The sequence below is a fragment of the Salvelinus fontinalis genome, chromosome 25 (assembly GCF_029448725.1).
Source record: "Salvelinus fontinalis isolate EN_2023a chromosome 25, ASM2944872v1, whole genome shotgun sequence".
NCBI classification, from domain to species: Eukaryota; Metazoa; Chordata; class Actinopteri; order Salmoniformes; family Salmonidae; genus Salvelinus; species Salvelinus fontinalis.
Window position 1 is genome coordinate 27,237,609 of NC_074689.1, and position 18,951 is coordinate 27,256,559.

General features: G+C 39.8%; 2 protein-coding genes across 3 annotated transcripts; both read right to left on the minus strand.

The window, feature by feature from the left end:
- Window positions 1-266: 266 nt before the first annotated feature.
- On the minus strand, window positions 267-12,905 carry top1mt (DNA topoisomerase I mitochondrial). Of its 2 annotated transcripts, XM_055881740.1 has the most exons (23): window positions 12,814-12,905; window positions 12,388-12,539; window positions 12,112-12,169; window positions 11,829-11,887; window positions 11,540-11,606; window positions 11,217-11,242; window positions 10,983-11,105; window positions 10,832-10,886; window positions 10,650-10,738; window positions 10,130-10,399; window positions 9,319-9,434; window positions 9,086-9,207; window positions 8,821-8,943; window positions 8,438-8,625; window positions 8,137-8,281; window positions 7,821-7,964; window positions 2,487-2,672; window positions 2,310-2,378; window positions 2,049-2,163; window positions 1,610-1,737; window positions 1,289-1,383; window positions 758-907; window positions 267-621 (listed from the first exon to the last, which is right to left on the minus strand). In XM_055881740.1, exons 2-23 carry the CDS (start codon window positions 12,483-12,485, stop codon window positions 519-521), a joined length of 2,529 nt encoding a protein of 842 aa, XP_055737715.1. In that variant the 5' UTR covers window positions 12,486-12,539; window positions 12,814-12,905; the 3' UTR covers window positions 267-518. The 2 variants fall into 2 exon arrangements, with proteins under 2 accessions (XP_055737715.1, XP_055737716.1); XM_055881741.1 differs by lacking the exons at window positions 10,130-10,399; window positions 10,650-10,738; window positions 10,832-10,886; ... (5 more) ...; window positions 12,388-12,539; window positions 12,814-12,905 and adding an exon at window positions 9,744-9,975.
- Window positions 12,906-14,363: 1,458 nt separating this feature from the next.
- On the minus strand, window positions 14,364-17,732 carry LOC129823059 (zinc finger and BTB domain-containing protein 14-like). The gene is made up of 2 exons (XM_055881757.1): window positions 17,526-17,732; window positions 14,364-16,278 (listed from the first exon to the last, which is right to left on the minus strand). Exons 1-2 carry the CDS (start codon window positions 17,665-17,667, stop codon window positions 14,927-14,929), a joined length of 1,494 nt encoding a protein of 497 aa, XP_055737732.1. The 5' UTR covers window positions 17,668-17,732; the 3' UTR covers window positions 14,364-14,926.
- Between the last annotated feature and the right edge of the window lie 1,219 nt (window positions 17,733-18,951).

Genomic DNA, 18,951 nt, shown 5'->3' on the forward strand with positions numbered 1-18,951 from the left:
AAGTAATTTTGTGAGGGAAAACTCATTGGCTGGACCTGGCTCCCCAGTAGGTGGTCCTGGCTCTCAAAAGCGTGGGCCTATGCCCTCCCAGGCCCACCCATGGCTGCTCAGTCATGTGAAATCCATAGATTAGGGCCTAATAAATGTATTTCAATTGGCTGATTTCCTTCTATGAACTTACGCAGTAAAATCATTGTTACATGTATAATTTTTGAAGGGCCGTAGAAATTCACTCATGAGTAAGGCATCAACAAACACTTAACATATCAATGAAAAGGTATTTTATTTCACACATTTACTATTGTTAACAAAGGAAACAAATCTTAAACACAAAATGTTCCTTGTCTATTATAACTGATTAATTCTCACAGATGTGCGCGTTGTCAAGTCAGAAAACAAACACTGCTAGTAACCAACAACAAATAAAGACCTAAGTAGTTGAAATTATAAAGGGAACATAAAAAAAAGTTACAGGAAATTAAACAATGCAAAATCTGTCTAGCTGACAGGGCGACAGTTCAAAACTGAAAATCTTCTTCAGTCATATCAATGGCCCAAGCAAACTTGTCTCTTTGGGTTTTGTTGTAAATCTTCTCGATTGGCACATTGAATTTCCTACACCTGCCATGAAAAAAAATGTAAAAGTCAATCACATGCTACAAAAATACACAGTGAAAAAAGTATATTTTTAGAGGGCAACAAGTGTTGTGGAACTGACAGAGGTCAAGGAAAAATGTTAGGCTAAAATGGTGGTTACCAGGCCACTGATATCCTGGGGTCCAGGTAGTTGAGTTTGGACGTGCCCAGAGCAATGATTTTGTTCTCCTCCCTGTCAGTCATCTGCAGCTGGAGTTTCTTCAGCTGTTCCTCCAGCCTCTTCACCACAGACTCCGTCTTCTCAACAAGCCTGGGGAGAGCATGAGACCAGACCTTGGGTCAAATTCTATAATATATATATAAAAAAAGTATAATTATTTGGGTCAACTTCTATAATATATATATAAAAAAAGTATAATTATTTATCTGTGCTTGATTGAGCTAGCCTGGCTTAAATTTGACTAACAGAATGATCTGATGTTAAAACAATAGAGGCTCAGTAGCCTAACAAGCACCGCAGTAACAATTTGAAATAGCCCTTCCAGCTGCCATTGTAGAAGTAGTTTATAGGTTATGAAAGGTCAAATCCACTGGTTGTTATCCAACAGTGTCAGTAACAGTAGAGTCAAATGACCAACTGCAAGAGTCACTCATTTCACTGGTCAGTTTCAACCTATCAAAAAGTACTCACTTCCTGGTCCTCTCAGTTCCGCCCTTCTTGTGCTCTTTTTGGGCTTCTTTCAGCTCCTTCTTGGCCACATCTAACTGTTGCTGCTTCTGCGCAATCTGGAACAATATAATGGAGTATGTTAGACAATGATTCACTGTTAAAGGGAATCGCTATACATGCTTATATGGTAATAAAACAAAAATAATCAAGATAATGGATCTGAACATTAGACAATATTGCAAAGGAGCATAGATGGTTTTAAAATGGCCCTATAAGAAGCACTAGCTACTAAATTAACTGTCCAGAAAAAAACAACACACTATTCATACATATTCCAGTTACCTTGTCCTGCAAGTTTTGCATGGATTTCTCAAAGGTCTTGGGTGCTGCCCTCTGGTGGTTACAGAGAATGGCCACAGCTCTGTTGGCTCGGTTATAGGACAGCAGTTTCTCCTCCAGACTCATGTCAGCTGAGGTGGAAAACAGGCATGTCTTTCAATATTGTACTGTCTTCACTATACATCTGCTTGTTTCTCAGCTTCATACAGTTATAACACTGAGAACACAAGTGATAATGCCCGAGAAGCCAGTGTTGTTTGGAGGATATATTGGCATGGGTGGTGTTAGGCCCGAGACCAAGTCGAGAAGAAACAACTAGGGTCACGTATGTCACAGACGGTAGCCAGAGCAGAGCGGAGAAATCTTGTCAGCTATTCTAAACTAGATCTACAAAAAAAAACTGCACTGAGTTTATTGATGGTGTAAAAGGAAGTGGACTAACCAGTGGTGAGCTTGTTGAGCTGTTCTTGCAGAGTGGTGGAGGCGTTGAAGGTTCTGAACACTTTTGCTGACAGCCCCGGCATGGACTGGTTCAAGTACTTGTTCAAGTAGGTAGTCTACCAAACAAACAACAACCAAGCGTAACTGTAGCTGCAAAGCTAGATAAGCCTACTGTGTGAATCACATAGCTAGCTAGTCATTATTTGGGTGACACTCATTTTACAGCAAACATGAAATAACCAGGTGCAGGTCTTCAACTTACATTTATTCTATCAAACAGGTCATCCTCAGGCTCCTTGTTTTCCATGAACAGCTTCAGGTTCTTGAAAACCTGTGTACAGATAATGTCTTTGCACATTAGACAAATGTTTAACCCTTGCTTGACACCCCATAATACGTGCGAGTGGAGATGTAACAGGTGCTAGACAGTGCTGCTCACCCTGCCTTCCACAGGCACCTCGTTATAATAGCGAATAGAGTCTTTGCCCAGGAAGTCAAACTCCACCATGAACTCCTGGCCCCCCTTCTCCTGGTGCAGGGTGATGTGTTCCACTCTCAGAGAGCAGCAGCCCACCGTGTCCGCTGTCTCACTCTCCTCCTTCTCATTCCCCGCTCGCAGGGCCAGCTACATACACGTTAGTGGGAGAAATGTATACTGTACATGTAGGTACTAGGTAGGGTTGGGTAATATTAGCATATTACTGTCTTGACAGCCATCTTTGATGGTGGCGACATTGTCATGTGGCAGACGACGGTTAAGCCAATTTGAACATGACTGGCGGTGCGCAAGCACGGAGTCGGGCAGCACACAAGTCACATTGAGTAATTATTATACTTCTATTTGCTAACGCCTAATTCAATGCATTCAGAAAGTATTCAGACCCCTCAACTTTTTCTACAGTTACGTTACAGCCTTATTCGAAAATGGATTAAGTAGTTCCCCCACCTCAATCTACACACATTACCCAATAATGACAAAGCAAAAACAGTTTAAGATTTTTTTTTTTTTTTTTTTTAAATCGAACTGAAATCCCTTTATTATTTTTTTATTTATTTTTTTAAACAATGTTAGATTTTTCTTCTTTAACAAGACATAAGCAGATATATTACATAAAAAAAAAAAAAAAAAAGCAAAACCCACATCAAAAGTTAACAGCAAAAAAATAAGTAACATCTAAGACAAAACAAGTGTTACAGAAGCGTAAAACCACCAAAATTACATTGTACAATGGTCTGATGCAATAGGATAGAACATTTGGGACAAATTTCAGATGAAACACAGCACCACAAGCTAATCGGATATCTCTCACCACCCCACATGCACACAAAGCATAGTACACTACCCAGAGTTCCCTTCATTAGCCAATATTTCACCCACATCACTCTGCTCCCAAACCTTTTCAAAAGTGTTGTTTACCCATAACCGTATATGTTATATTTTCCATTGTTAGGCAAGATGACAATTCCCTAAGCCATTGGGCAATACTAGGCCTGTTCACACTTTCCCAGGCAAGAGCTATCAAGCGTTTTGCTTGCAACAAGCACATATCTATAAGCGTTTGTACTTGGTTCTTTAGATGAGGATTGATTGGGTACAACCCCAGGGTAAACACTTTGGGATGGAGAGGCAATTTTACTGATACTATTTGGGATATGATATGTGATACCGCTAGGGTTGCAAATGGTCGGAAACTTTCCGGTAAATTTCCAGACATTTTCCATGGGAAATTAAGGCCAGGAATTTTGCTTAAATTCATTAAAAAAGTAAGCTTATAACAGTGAACATTTTTTGTGGGATACACATAAGGAAATTCTAGGTCTTGTGGCATATTTTGGTTAAACTATCCCCAATTCAATGGAATTGCAACCCTCTGCATGCACAGTGCATTCTTCCATCACATGTACAGCTGCTTCTCAAGATCTTGCACACTAATGAGGTGCTATTGAGCCCACACAACTACACTGTCTGAGCCATGGACTACATGCTTTCTGGTAAGTTTTGATTACAATACTGGGTGGGGTGAAAATATTTTATATGACAGACATTATTTTATTTAATGACTGGTAAATAGTAGCCTACAGCAAAGTGTTTTTAAATAATTTCTAACTTGTTAACAATTTCTGCTAGTTAGTTTTTGCTACCATGTGGGTTTTTAGCTTGCTTGAGCCTGCTAACTGAGGAGTGTTAATTCACCTGTTTCCATACATGTTTCATTTAAAAAAAAAATTCTTACAGAAGGAGTTGTTTAATCTAACTGCTTAACCATTTGTTTTTTTGTGTGCATTTTTTCCCCTTCTAATTTTACAGGAAAATGCCACGGGCACTATCTGATGTGTGGAGACATTTCACTGCAGCTAATGTAGAAGGAAAAGCTGTGTACATTTGCAAATACTGTGCCAAATCATGTGAAGAATGCAACAAAGATGCAGAATCATCTGGCCAAGTGCATAGAGTTCCCTCAATGCTCGCAACAAAGGCTTCCCATCTAGTACAAGCTGAAGTCTCTTGTATACATTGAAAAGTATAGGTCAAACTGCTGTCCAATGTATTCTGTAAAACTTGTATCTTGCAGCCATTTAGGTTGTAAGCGTCATTTAGGTGTGTCACCTACTAAATTAGAATCGGAATATATAAAGAGATGCTGGAGCATGTTCAGAGATGACAATGCTATCATAAAAACAATCTTCAAATTTTAGAGCGTAATGCTGCTGAGAACATAAAAAAAGTTGATTTGGGAATAGGTCTAGTGAGTAACAGGAGTATTCCACATCATCTGGTTCATTTCTCTCCAAATCTCTATTAAGTTTAAATCCTTCATAAAATGCTGTATGGTTTTCCTAGATTAGGTGTGGGAGTAGTTTGAACCCGAGGTGTGATCTTTAACAGGATCTAAAGTGCAATTAAAGTCTTCTGCAACAACATAATTACAAGGAAGTGTGGAAAGGTTTAAAAACAAATCATTAAAGAATTTAGAGTAATCTTCGGTGGGACCATATGCATTAAATTAAAACTGCTCGGACAGCAAGGTACCCCGTATAATAATATATCTGCCGGCGGGATCACAAATTGTTCGCAATATCTCATATGGAATGGACTTATGGATAAGAATAATAACTCCCCTTGCATGGGAACTACATGAGGCTGCCCAGGCCACCTCTTGCGTATCTTAGGAATGTTGCCAGATAATAGATGTGATTCTTGCAAAAATATGATCTTCGCCTGAAGTTGTTTTAATCTACTTCTTACCCATTTTATTTCATCCCCTACAGTTCCAGGATGTAAATTTAACCTTAACACTGAGTCAAATTTACCTGGGACACTTGAACTAAAACATGAACCCATAAGAGCACATTAGATCAGCAATAATACACCAATAGACCTCTGTTACCACCATAAACAAAAACACAAAGGACGCGTTAAAGCATGTCAACGTACAAAAACACATGCCTAACAATCAACTACGAACGTGTGAATAACCCTCTTACCCAAAAGTCTCTAACAGACCTCCCTCTCCCAGTGACACTCCGTATAAGGCGCTCAACAGATCCACACACACGTGAGGAGCCGCCTCCGCCTCTGCAGTTTTTCCCCCTTTGTACACCTTCTGCCCCGCCACTTGTCATTATTGTGTTCACCATTTAACAAAGTACCAAACAAAATACTAGGAGTGAGCCAGAAAACAAGACCTCTGTGATCTAGCCTCATATAGACCTAAAAAAACTACCCGCACCAGGATGTTCCGATGCATAAATAAAAGTTTCATGGTACATAAAACTATAATAAGACTTGTAAACTGGCCATGTTATTATAGTTTAATAGACAGTGCTACCATGTTACTAGATAACTAACACGGTGAACTGGCTCACACTTTAAATACATGTTAAGACAAAACCGAAAACAACAGTACAAAAAATGTCCCAAAAATAGATCAAAGTTTAACTTTACGTTGCCATTGCCTCTTCTTCAGCGTTGCTCCGCTTCCACACGTCTGCCTAGCTTCTCAAGAAACTGCTCCCCCTCGGCTGATGTTTCAGGCGCGCTGGAAAGAGGATTCCATACCGGATAGCCTTAGCCCGTAGCCGCTTGACACGGTCAAATTGTTTCCATGGAGAGATCTGTGAAGAACATTACTCTGCAAGTTGTCTCCCTTTCGCCCAGGCTGCATTCACCACACGCATCTTATCTTCATAGTTTAGGAACTTACCAGAGCCCTCGGGGTGCGTTGTGGTCGGATTGTGGGCCGGAAATTCGATGAGCTCTCTCAATGATCAAAGGAGAGCAGAGTGGCTCCATCTCCAGAGACTCGGGAAGCCACCGCTCTAGGAATGAGCAAGCGTCGTTCCCCTTTCACCTCACTGACCAAGGGCATTCTTCCGATTGCTCAGTTTGGCCGGGCGGCCTCATCTAGGAAGAGTCTCAGTGGTTCCAAACTTCTTTAAATTAAGAATGATGAAGGCTACTGTGTTCTTAAGGACCTTCAATGCTGCAGACATTTTTGCACCCTTCCGCAGATGTGCCTCGACACTCTATGGACAATTCCTTCGACCTCATGCCTTGGTTTTTGCTCTGACATGCACTGCCAACTGTGGGACCTTATATAGGCAGGTATGTGCCTTTCCAAATCATGTCCAAACAATTTAATTTACCACAGGTGGACTCCAATCAAGAAACATCAAGGACGATCAATGGAAACAGGATGCACCAGAGCTCAATTTCGAGTCTCATAGCAAAGGGTCTAAATACTTACGTAAAGATTTTTTTTGTGTGCAAAAAAATAAAAAAATAAAAAAACAGTTTCTACTGTCATTATGGGGTAGTGCGTAGATTGATGAGGGATTTAAAAAATATATACATTTTAGAGTAAGTCTGTAATGTAACAAAATGTGGGAAAAAAATCCAGGAGTCTGAATACTTTCCAAATGCACTGAATGTTATACAGAACGCAAGAGAGGAACGTAGTCTAGACAAAACTGAGAATTCCACCAAAGCAGCGCAAAATGTCCATTCAGAAAATATTCTCTCCCTCAGATGCATGGGCCTAAACCTATTAATTGCTTTTATAAACCGACATTTCCTAACTATCTTGCATCTAGCCGCAAAAAAAAAAAAGTAGGCTATAATAAGTAGGCTTCAATATGTTTTGAATATGACTTTGGGCTATACGCTTTCATCATTGTATGCAGGCATGGCTTTCTCATCAAACAATGAATGAATCTGGAGTTCCAACTCCAAAAGGTGTTTGAATAGTCTAAAAACTATATGCAAAGTGACAGAAAATGAATAGCCTAAAAACGTAAGGTAGCAAGGGGACTAATAAGAGTAAACAAACATCAACAGCCTATAGAATCACAGAATGAAAAGTTTTTAATTTAGAAATAAATTATCCGTGGGGTGGAAAAAATCCAGACCCTCCACGCGAGGTTGAAAACCAAAATGGCCAATAACCTATCCTCCTACTAGGCCCATCATTAAAGCTTTAAGACAAGTAAAAATAATGAACAGTAGCCTATTTCCCAAATATTTTAATAACCTAAAAAAAGTTCTGTCCTAAAGTTGCCGCTTTCAAAAAGAACAAGAATGAACAGAGTCTACAGGGGTGTACCATAGTACATCACCATATTCTATGAGTACATAATCATGATGGGGAAAAATAAATACTTCACCCAACCCTAGTACGTACACATGAGTGTTGTACAATATGTGTTTGAGATGACCTAAAAGGGCTTGCAATTTGTTAAGCCCGCTGCGGTAAGATAGTTGTGAGGTGTGTACCTTGTCGATGAAGTAGAGAGCCACTCCTCTCTGTCTGGTCTTCATCTCTCGGTTCTTCCAGTCCTCACGGTACAGCCTCCTGATGGTCTCCACCTTCAGCTTGAGTTTACGAGCCACCTCGTACTTCTGCCAGTCCTTCTCCCCCTGAGCACAGAAAGAAAAACATAGTCTAAGGCAAACTCTGAACTACTGGCTTGATATGTACGCCATCTTTTTACTGAGTTCAGTCTTCAGACTCTTCTCAAAAGTCTGGGTTTTTCCCCCCACTAAAACAACCCCACTGAGGTAAACGAAGGTGAAGAGAAAGGCTCCGTACCTTGAGTTTGGAGCTGGGGTTGAGCATGACGTACTTGAAGTTGCCCTGGACGTTCTCCACCCAGGAGGCTAGCCAGGTCACTGTGTTGTCATGCTGCACCTTCCTCCACCTGTGGCCCTTTGGGGCCACCGGAATATTGGAGCCTCTGGAAAAACAACAAAAACACTATTTATTTAGCTCATTGCCTTTCGGCACATATTTGCTGTTTAAATTTACAAGTTAGGCCACTAATTCCCGATTGGGAGTTCCATAAAGTTATAGTGTGGTTGTTTGTTCCTAGTGCTCTCCCGGTGGCCCTCACTTGCTGCAGTTGATGGTGATTTCCTCTGGCTGGATCCTCTTCTTCATCTTGCCCATCTTGGGGTGTTCTCCCCGGCCACGGAACAGCCCCGGAGGCTCCACACGGAAGTTCCCGATCTTCTCCCGGTGACCGTCCAGCTCACAGAAGCCATACTCCTCCGTCAGCTTGTTGTTCTCCTCTTTCAGGACCTAACAGAAGCACAATCCAAAGACTTCCAGATTTGCAATGATAGTGTGCCATCAAAAAATAATATATATTTTGGGGGATTCACTTGGATATGCAGAATGAAGTACCATCAATTCAATTCAAATGGAACAATTTACTTCAATACTTACATAATGTTATAGATGCAGCTCTAAGCTCTTGATACTTGGCTAAGTTACCTGTTTTTGTTCTTTAGTCATAGCCTTCTTCTCCTCAGACTTATCCAGGAAGTACTTGTTGATATGTGTGAAATCACACTTCGACAACTTCTTGATCTGTTCCCTCTCCTCTACTGTCATTTCCTGTTAGGTAAAATCCTGATGAGCTCAATATCAACTGCTACATTGACCTTCATTCTTACTCACACACACACACAAAATGCTGCTTAACAACTGTGGTTGTTCATTGCAAAACGCAAGTCTCTACTTAATCAGTGAGACTAACCTCTCTCCAGTCGGTGAAGAAGTTCTCCTGGAAGGAACTCTTGGTTGTGTACTCATGGTCCAGCATCTTGGCGTAAAACGTGGCTACTTCCTCAGCAGGCAAAGACAGTTTTATTGGGTTCCCTATGAATCACGGAACGTTGAATGTTAGGTCTGCTTTACTGTAAAGCTAAAACGAGACAGGAAAACTATGAGGATGAGTAAAATGGATTAATAGGGTGGTGAGTAACTCACCATTGTAAAAGAAAGACACATTATTTGGTAATGGTTCGTATTCTGGTGGGAAAAGTGGACCTTTGTGTTCCAACGTGGTCCATTTGATCCCGTTGTTGGAATTACCTTCCTCCCACCTGACAACAAGCGTATCGCAATTTAATTACAGTACAGAAAGACAGAAAAGGTTTGAAGGTTTAAAATCTAATACAAGTGAAACAATACAATATCTCCATACCAGATCTAGCAAAAGTAAGGTTAGCTAACGTACCCCTTTACATTGACAATGTGTGGCTAGCTAGGATTACTCTTCCAAAATGGCATTACCCTGGCTGTCACTGTCTGTCTGCACTGTTTTGACAAATATAACGTTACTTAGCTAAATAATTCATGCGTGGTTTGGAGTAAGCTACTGTAAGATCAGCTACTTGCCATCGTTTACTCACCTGGCTTTGGGCTCATGCTTAATCTTTACATTAGTTCGGTAAAATCGTAATGAGTAAACCGCAGACCAACTTCTATTAAATTTCACCGACTGACATATCAAGTTTGCAAAAAAATTGCTGTATTTGTTCATTCCAGATTACCAAGAATGCATGAGATTCACAGGCGCCAAGGACTTTCATAACGCTGTTAAAACAATATTCACCTGTGTTGAACTATTAATACTGTCCCCCTAGAAACAAACGATTGTTAACGGTTCCGGCTACAAATGAGCGTAATATGTCAACAAATATAACAGGGGGAAAATGTTATAAAAACAAATATAAATTCATTCAAATATGATACTTGCCCATTACATGCAATACAGAGTAAAACATTGCGCAATTACCATTTCCATGTACTGTCCTCCCCTTCTTTTTTCCCACCCTTCTTGGACTTCCCATCATCTCCATCTTTTTTCTTCTTCTTAGATTCCTCTTTCCCTTCTGGCTTCTTTTTACCGGTTGTCTTTGTGTCTTTACCACGTCTATCTTTTTTCTCCCTTTCTTTCTTGGTATTCTCCTTTTTTACGGCAGTTTCTTTTTTACTGTCACCGGTCGGTAGAACATTCGTTTCACATGAATCTTTGCTCTTCCTCTTTTTAGAGTTGACATCGGAACTACAGAGATAATAAAATTTGACTTTAAGCATGACTTTCAAATAGAAACTATTTAAATGGTAAGAGAAAATGCTCTTGAATAAAGCTTTGTAGAAATGTACTATAAAATCCACCATAACACAAAGCATAGCCATTTGGCACATATTTGATATTGTCATTAAAATGAACAAAGCAAAAAACGTTGGTTCACTCAGAGCATAGCATATTCTGAGTATGAAGCATTTTTACTGTGGAACTTAATGATGTTCACCTGTTAGCTGATATTTCACCAACTTTTCTCTGCTCAGGATTTTTCTCGTCTGTCCCGTGGTGTCCCTTTTTGCCACTTTTAGATTTGTGCTACATTGACATAATAGGTGAGAAACAAGGCAAGCAACATCACCAATTACATTGATAATTGAAAATAATAATAAAAAATGGTTAGTCAGGTACCTTGTGTTTGTTATCTTTTTGTGAATGCCCAGTTTTCTTGGATTTTTTGTCAGAGCTAGTTAAAGAGAGAAATGCAATTTACCCCAAACCAAGTGACCGTTTTTGTCAATAAATAAACTCATCATGCAATAAAGGGTCAATTGTAGCCTACCTCTCCATATCTGAATGCTCAATTGGTGCAAACAAGTCAACTTCCCGTATCTCAGTCTTGATCACTTTCCTCTCATCTGATTCCGTGTGCTTGGCAGAGATATTGTTGTTTAAGTCAATGGTGCTGAAAATAAAATAAAAACAAAAATCACCAACTTTGCTTTCCCGCCGTTCACATTCAAGAATTTACTTTCACTTTTGGGGTGAATATTTTGAACATCAGAGAAAAACGTACTTCTTTTCAGAAGGTAGTGATGCATCCTGTGAGAGAAAGACAGAAACCCCATGAATAAACATGACCTAAAATGTTTTGCTAATACAGGGATATGCAGTAACTAGGCCTGTGTATATCATGTTATAGCAGAGGAAGAGGTGAAGCGAGAGGTTTCTCTCACACCAAAATCTGTCCAAAATAAGACCGATGCGTTTCTATGGGTTATTTAGGACCTAAACTTGTCGCCTGCCTTCCCGCCTTTGGGATGACTCCCATTGTTAGTGCGGAGACATGAGCATCTGGTCATTATGTACAGATCTCTGGTGATAGTCTGTGGTTCTTACCATGGCTACACCTTTGGTCTTCACATCTGCATGGTTGTTCTCCGAGACAGCTTTTAAGCCCCCAGAACTGATAAAGGAAAGACAGAAACAAATGCATTGTTAAAACAAGATGAAATCAGATGATCGCTAAACAAGTTGACCACTGATTTAAATAAAACCGAACACGTCGGACAATACTACACCCTTCATTGTGAATGAAGACATGTAAGTGGGAGATTGTAATTAAGGGCGCTTTCACATATCCCCTGTATGTAAATTAATCCTAATAGATAGATCTGTCCATACTCACCTTGTGATCTTCGGCTCCTGCAGAGGTTTACGAGGATGCTTAGAACTGGAGTGCTTCGCCTACGAAATAAAATTATCATCAGACATGTGCATGAGTATGGATGAATGGTCTATTTTACTGTAAGGCGTGTCTGTGTTAGTGATTGATTAGGAATGCCTGGCGTGTATCACGCGATATAATTGAGATGGTGTGTGGATCTCATGCATGCTGCCTCCATCTGGTCTTAACTTTCATATAGTTGACGTTCCACTCTCTAAACACTCCAAATGGTGCATTACATTACCTTGTGCTTCAGCTCGGTTTCCTCTTTTTTGTCCCTTTCCCCATCCTTACTCCTCTTCCTGTGTTGGACCATAGGGAAGTGTGAATTTAGCTTTTCATAATAATCCTGATTTATATAAAAACAATGACCTCTTTGTAATGGATAGGCTCTATTCTACTACCTTGTCACTGAGATAAGTAACCTCAACGATATACACTTCCACCCCCCAAACCCAATTCTATCATGATGACAACCTGACCTAGGACCAGTGGTTTGAGGTATCTTCAGGAAACTCACCTGTCTGTTGGGCTCTCATCCCTCTTAGATTCTGATGCTGTTCTTTTCCTGCTGGATGTTTTGGCTCCTCCATGCCCTTCATTGCCTTCCAGTTTCATCACTCAAATGTGACCATACAAAATGTAGGTAGCCTTAAACCTTAACAATTAAGTCTTTAAAGTAGACAATGTTTTATCAAGTTGAATTGTACCTGTGGATAGTTATCATATTGTAAAGTTTCAATTCCACACCATTTTAAACACACGAGGTCGAATTACGGATGGTTATTTGTAGAACAATTTACCATGTCACAATTTTACTGATTGGAGGGTCGATAATCTGGCAATATTACTCGTTGTTCCTCGACAAACACGTTCATAAATTTGTCCAATTATTTTATTTCAGTTGAAAAATGCTAACACATCTGAAAGTATTTGCATTCTTTACCTGTAAACAGAGTTGTCCGTGTTCTCAATTCACAATCGTGTCCATTACACTCTCGATGAGATTGAGAACTCACGACACCTGAAAGTTTTCAAGTACCAAAAGCGACCTACTGCGCATGCTTGAACGCCCAGGGTCAACCACAAATCCAGCCAAATAACATATTGACATACATTTACAACGACTAGAGTATGTTTAAAACTTGCTCAAATATAAAGTTATTAGCAAGGTCAGCAAATAGATCATTAAAAAATGTGACACAATGACTGAATAGATCTAACATAGCCTAGCCTTGATGAACACACTTTAATACAGTGGTGGAAAAAAGTACCCAATTGTCATACTTGAGTAAAAGTTAGATACCTTAATAGAAAGTTACTCAAGTAAAAGTGAACGTCACCTAGTAAAATACTACTTGAGTAAAAGTCTAAAAGTATTCGGTTCTAAATATACTTAAGTATCAAAAAATAAATGTAATTGCTAAAATATACTTAAGTATCAAAAGAAAAAGTATAAATCATTTCAAATTCCTTATATTAAGCACAGCAGACAGCACCATTTTCTTGTTTTAAAAACGTACTGATAACCAGGGGCACACTACAACACTCCGACATAATTTACAAAAGATGCAGATCAGAGGCAGCAGGGATGGCCACATGTTGATAAGACTAGTAAACCATTTTCCTGTCCTGCTAAGCATTCAAAATATAACAAGTACTTTTGGGTATCAGGTCAAATGTATGGAGTAAAAGTACATTATTTTCTTTAGGAATGTAGTGAACTAAAAGTAAAAGTAGTCATAAATATAAATAGTAAAGTACAGATTCCCCCTAAAACTACTTAAGTAGTACTTTAAAGTATTTTTACTTAAGTACTTTACACCACTGCTTTAATAGTGGTGTTGGGGAAGCTACTCTGAAAATAAATAAAATATAGTTAACTAAAGTTACTAAAGTCCAAACTACTTAGTGATGAATTAGCATATCTAAATCTCAAGTCATAGACTACAAATTGCAAGAAAAGATCACTCTGGATTCAGATGTTGTTAACAGAATGTGTCGTTTAGCCTATTAAAAACAAAAACTGTTTCAAGGGAGAATTAGGCAGGTCTGATGCTGAAAAATAAAGGAAATTCTTGCCTACTTCCCCCATATTTGATTTTAGCAAAAAAAGTAGTGTGTAGTTCCAGTAGTTAGCTACACCACTACATGGTAAAACAGTAGTGTGTAGTTCCAATAGTTAGCAACACCGCTACATGGTAAAACAGTAGTGTGTAGTTCCAGTAGTTAGCTACACCGCTACATGGTAAAACAGTCATGTATAGTTATAGCAAAAAATAAATTTACTACTGAAAACCCAACCTCGATTTTTATTAGTTCAACAACCAAAAAGCTACTGTAAAATTTAGTTAAATGACTAGTTGAACAACATGTAGTTCACTACTTCCCAACACTATATATCTTTTTTTGACATGTCAATCCTTGCAAACATAGGCTAGTCTACACAAATTAAAGCTATAATGTATTTCCAAAAATAATGAAAAAGACAATAGATTAATGACTTGTTGGCAGTTGAGGCTACCATGTTTATTAAAGCAACACATATTTTGATGTAAATTACAGTAAGACTTGTGTATGTGATGCTGTGGAATAGTTAACCATCAAAAACGTTGTGGTTTATAACAATTTTTTCCATAAAGTTTTACAAATCAAACATTTAATTTCCAGTTTTTCTTGATAAAACCAGTACTGTATAACAGCACTAATATATTGACAACCAAAACCGAGTAGAGGCAGTAGTCATAGCATTTATATCCATAACGCTGCCATAACATTTACAAACATATTTTAATTAATACCCCCAAAAATGATTTAACCATTACAATATAATCAAGTGCAAGAAAGCCTAAAACACGTGAAATAAATCAAAAAATAAATGAATGCAGTCAAATCCTATCTTATTTTACTATGTTCTCGAGAAAAATGATCAACATCAAATCTATCTGATTATTGGAGTTTGTCGGCCTCCCAAAATACAAAATTAAACAGCATCAAAAAACTCAGATTGTTCTCAAGATGTCCATGACAAGTAAGGTAATGTTACACAACGTTGTGTGCTATGAGCATGCTATGGAGTCCAGTTGTTGCTCGGCCTCGGCGGCCATGGCTGCTGCCTGCAGCTGTTCTGTTTCGGTCTGCAGAGCGCTGGGCGCCATCTGCTTCCTCTCGCTGTGCATGTTGTTTTCATGTCTCTTTAGGTCTGAGGCTTTAGCAAAGGCCTTGGTGCACGAGCCGCAGACGAAAGGCTTCTCGCCCCTGTGGCGCCTCTCGTGGTCCTTCAGGTGGGACTTGTGCTTGAAGGCCTTGTCGCACATCTGGCAGCCGAAGGGACGCTCGTTGCTGTGGACCCGCTCGTGCTTCTTGAGGTCAGGCGCTCGGATGAAGGACTTGCCACACACGTCGCAGCGGTAGGGCTTGAAGCCTGTGTGGATCTTCAGATGCTCCTTCAGGTGAGCCTGGGTAGTGAAGGCTTTGCTGCAGATTTCACAGATGAACGGACGTTCGGCCGAGTGCAGCTTTTCGTGTTTCCTCAAACGGTTCTCGTCGATGAAGGTCTTTCCACAGATCTGGCAGGCGAGCTGTTCCCGTTGGCCGTAGAGGAGGTACTCGAACTTCATGTCCGTCGTGGCTGTGGTCCAACCGGGGGGCTGCTCGTCCTTCACCTCACCGATGCTGTCAGCAAACGCTAAGGTTGTTGTGGTGTGACCCGCCAGGTCTTTTTGCTCCGTGTCCATGGGTTCCACGTCCTGGTTGTAACAGCTCACCTTGTGCACGTCCTCATTGGCAGGAGGCCATTCTTTGAGAATGGCCTCCGTTACTCTCAACGCCGTGTTGGGCGATTTGTCCAAGTCGTGATTGGTCATTGGCTCTTCCGCAAGGTCGTCAGTAGGAGTGTCGTCATGATCACCTAGCACCTGCAAGTCGTTTTCCTGGCCCAATGTAGGGTCATCAGTAGGGAGAGCCATTTTGAGAATATCACAGGGAAAGGGTTTGTCATTTTGGCCGTTCCTTTCTTCAATGGACATGTCACGCTTCTGTGAACAGAGTTTGTCCAGAAAACGGATTCCGAGTATCTGGCCTGAAGAAATCATCAAATTCACATCCTTTATCTTCACAGAAATCTTGGCCGTGTACATGTAGTTCAACACCTCCTCGAAGATGTCTGAGCGGATGAAGTCGATTTCTATGACTGAGGAGTTGTCGACTTCATGCTTCTTGAACAGCTTTTTGAAGTAGTTGCTACACGCTGCCAGCACACAGCGGTGCGCCCTGAACTTCACATCTTCAACCACCACCGCGATGTCACAGTGTTCACCCTCCAACCGTTGCTCATTCAGTATCTTCAGGAAGATGGTCTTGTGTTCATCATCCATGTACTTCACGGTCTCTGACATCTTGGATTGATATTCTGGAACAATAGAAAGATCGTTGTTAGATGTCTGTGGATACATTTCACTCTGAACCATTGGGAAATAAGCCGAAAGCAATCTGGTCATAATATCCTAAAACGTTAACCACATTGCGAATGATTAGCTGCTTCACTGTGTGTGTCATGGCCCGATATATGATGTTTCTCTGGATGACACCATAATGGCTGTTGTGGGGCAGAATAATGGGCTGACTTAAAAATATATGTTTTGTTTTATCATTTATTACCATATCAACATGTAGTAATCTATGTCGATAGGAAATCGTTACTATGAGAGTAGCCTATATGCAATCACTTGCAATGATATGTATTTATTTTTAGGATTTGTATGTATTGTTGTGTATTGCTAGGTATTACTACACTGCTGGAGCTAGAAATATAAACATTTCCCTGCACCTGCAAAACATGTGTACGTGACCAATAACATTTGATTTGATTATTTAGATAACTAGTTTACCATCCCCTCCTGACATGGATCACATGACCAGAGGGAAATAGGCACATTGTTGAATAATTTCATTTCATGTTGTTTTTTTTATAACGAAATATAATCAATAAATCAAGGTTTGTGGTGGCCAAATGATTTTAGTACATTCAATCTAGGCAGATACAATCGCCCATCAATTGAATGTCTTAGACTTTGATCATTTTCAACCCAGAAAATCATAAATTATATAACGGTGCACATGTTAAATTGGCCACATTATGAATGTATGCTTGCATAGCAATACATCTCAATGTCGTATAGCCAATTCATTGGCAACGTAATGTGTATGCATACAGTAAACCCATTGGAAAAGCTAGCAATATAGCTTTAGATTTGGGGGAGTGTAACTAACGTTAACTGGCTAACGTTAGCTAGCCTATTTTGCTAACCTTTAGCTAGCTATAGTTTGCATCCACCTATGCTTATATACGTATTGTTTTCAACAGAACATGAATACGATGCTGCTTTTGGTTGTAAAATCGTAATTTATGTCGATGACAACACAACAATCGGTCTCATTCTGAACGGTGGGGAGAAAAGGGTTGTGTATCCGACTAGCCACAAGCACGCGAGGAAGCGCCCGTAACACTAACATGGAAAATGCCCGAGCAGCCATGAACTCTCCTGAAATGACGAACTCGAGCTTTTGCTGAAACCGTGAGCGCGCAGGCATCTTGGTTAAACATTATGCAATATTTTGGAAATCGATCTGATTCGCTAAAAAAAATAAGTTTCTTACCTGTAATACAATATGTCGTCCCCTTGAGAAAGTCTCCGATAAATGTCAAGCAGTCAAAAGGGAATAATACACTTTGTGTGTTGTTGGCCTGAGGACGAGCATAAGCGGAAGGACGCGCTGCGCCAGCACGGAACTGCAGCATGCAAGTGACTATGCGCGTACGTACGTCAATTGTAAATGTTTCCGCCTATGCTCAAAGCGTAAATACAACACAAAAAGCAGAAACCACACTGTGCTTACGCAAATTACTGATAAGAAGTCTCTGGAGCGCGAACCTTGAAGGAAAACGGGAGTAGATTTGGGGCGCGAAAGCTACTGTCACGAGCGGGAAGCGAGTGCGCTTTTTATCGAGATGATACAGATTCAATAATTAGTCCGTGCAATCCAGAGTCCTTGGTACATCCCTACCCCCATTGAAGTTCACATTTAAAATGGTTAAGGTAAGGTTCAAGGTTAGGGCTAGATAAAGATTATGGTTAGGGTTTAGGGTAGGGACGTCCCAAGGATCTCTGATAGCACTGACCCTCAATAATTTTAGCCACTTGTCACCCACAGCGTCTACAGGTGTGCAAGTTCGGCACGGAGTGTCAAACTGGAGCGTTTGACATGGCCCACCGATAATAATTTGATGAAATATCCCATCAAATATTGATTTTACAACACCGTTTTAATAATTAATAATCCATATCGAGAAATATTTTTTTTTACAAGGAATGTAGCCCTAAATGGATTTATTAGGCTCATTTCCATTTTCTTATAGTCCTCAATTGTAATGGGATGATGGATATCGGCTATTACTGATGTCATGGTTCCCTTTAGCGGTATTCTATTGGTATTCTAAATGTATATGCCCAAATTACATTAAAGCAATTTTCTTTCAGTCTCTACTGCAATGCAATAATTAATGCTAATTGAAGATGCCACCTTGCATAATGATTCCCTGTTTTATATCCCAGAGATGTCAATTTAATATTTCTGTAAATGTAATATGGTTATTTAACAATGTGCTGCACATCTCTTGAAGGTTTGGATTGCACCATCAATAGATATTTGTTATGGTTTGTGTTCAGAGTTAGAATAATGAACATGATGCTTATACAGCCATTAGCAGTGGGCACTATGGCCCCATCTGCTTCATGCCAGAGCAGCTGTGCCTTCACAGTTGACTTCATGTTCCATTGGTGTAGTTGCACTCTGAATTAGAGCAAAGCCAGATTCAATATGCTCTGAAAGGTCAAATCTGTAATTGAAAATACATTGTGGCTACTGGGTAGTCAACAACTTTGCCTTTGCCTAATGATCTGTTTAAAATACTAAAAACTATTTTGCAAAGCTGAAGACACATTTGGAACATTTCTATATAATGTATAACTTCAGCAAAAACACTTAATTAACTGGGCTGAGATAAATATACAGTAGATATACA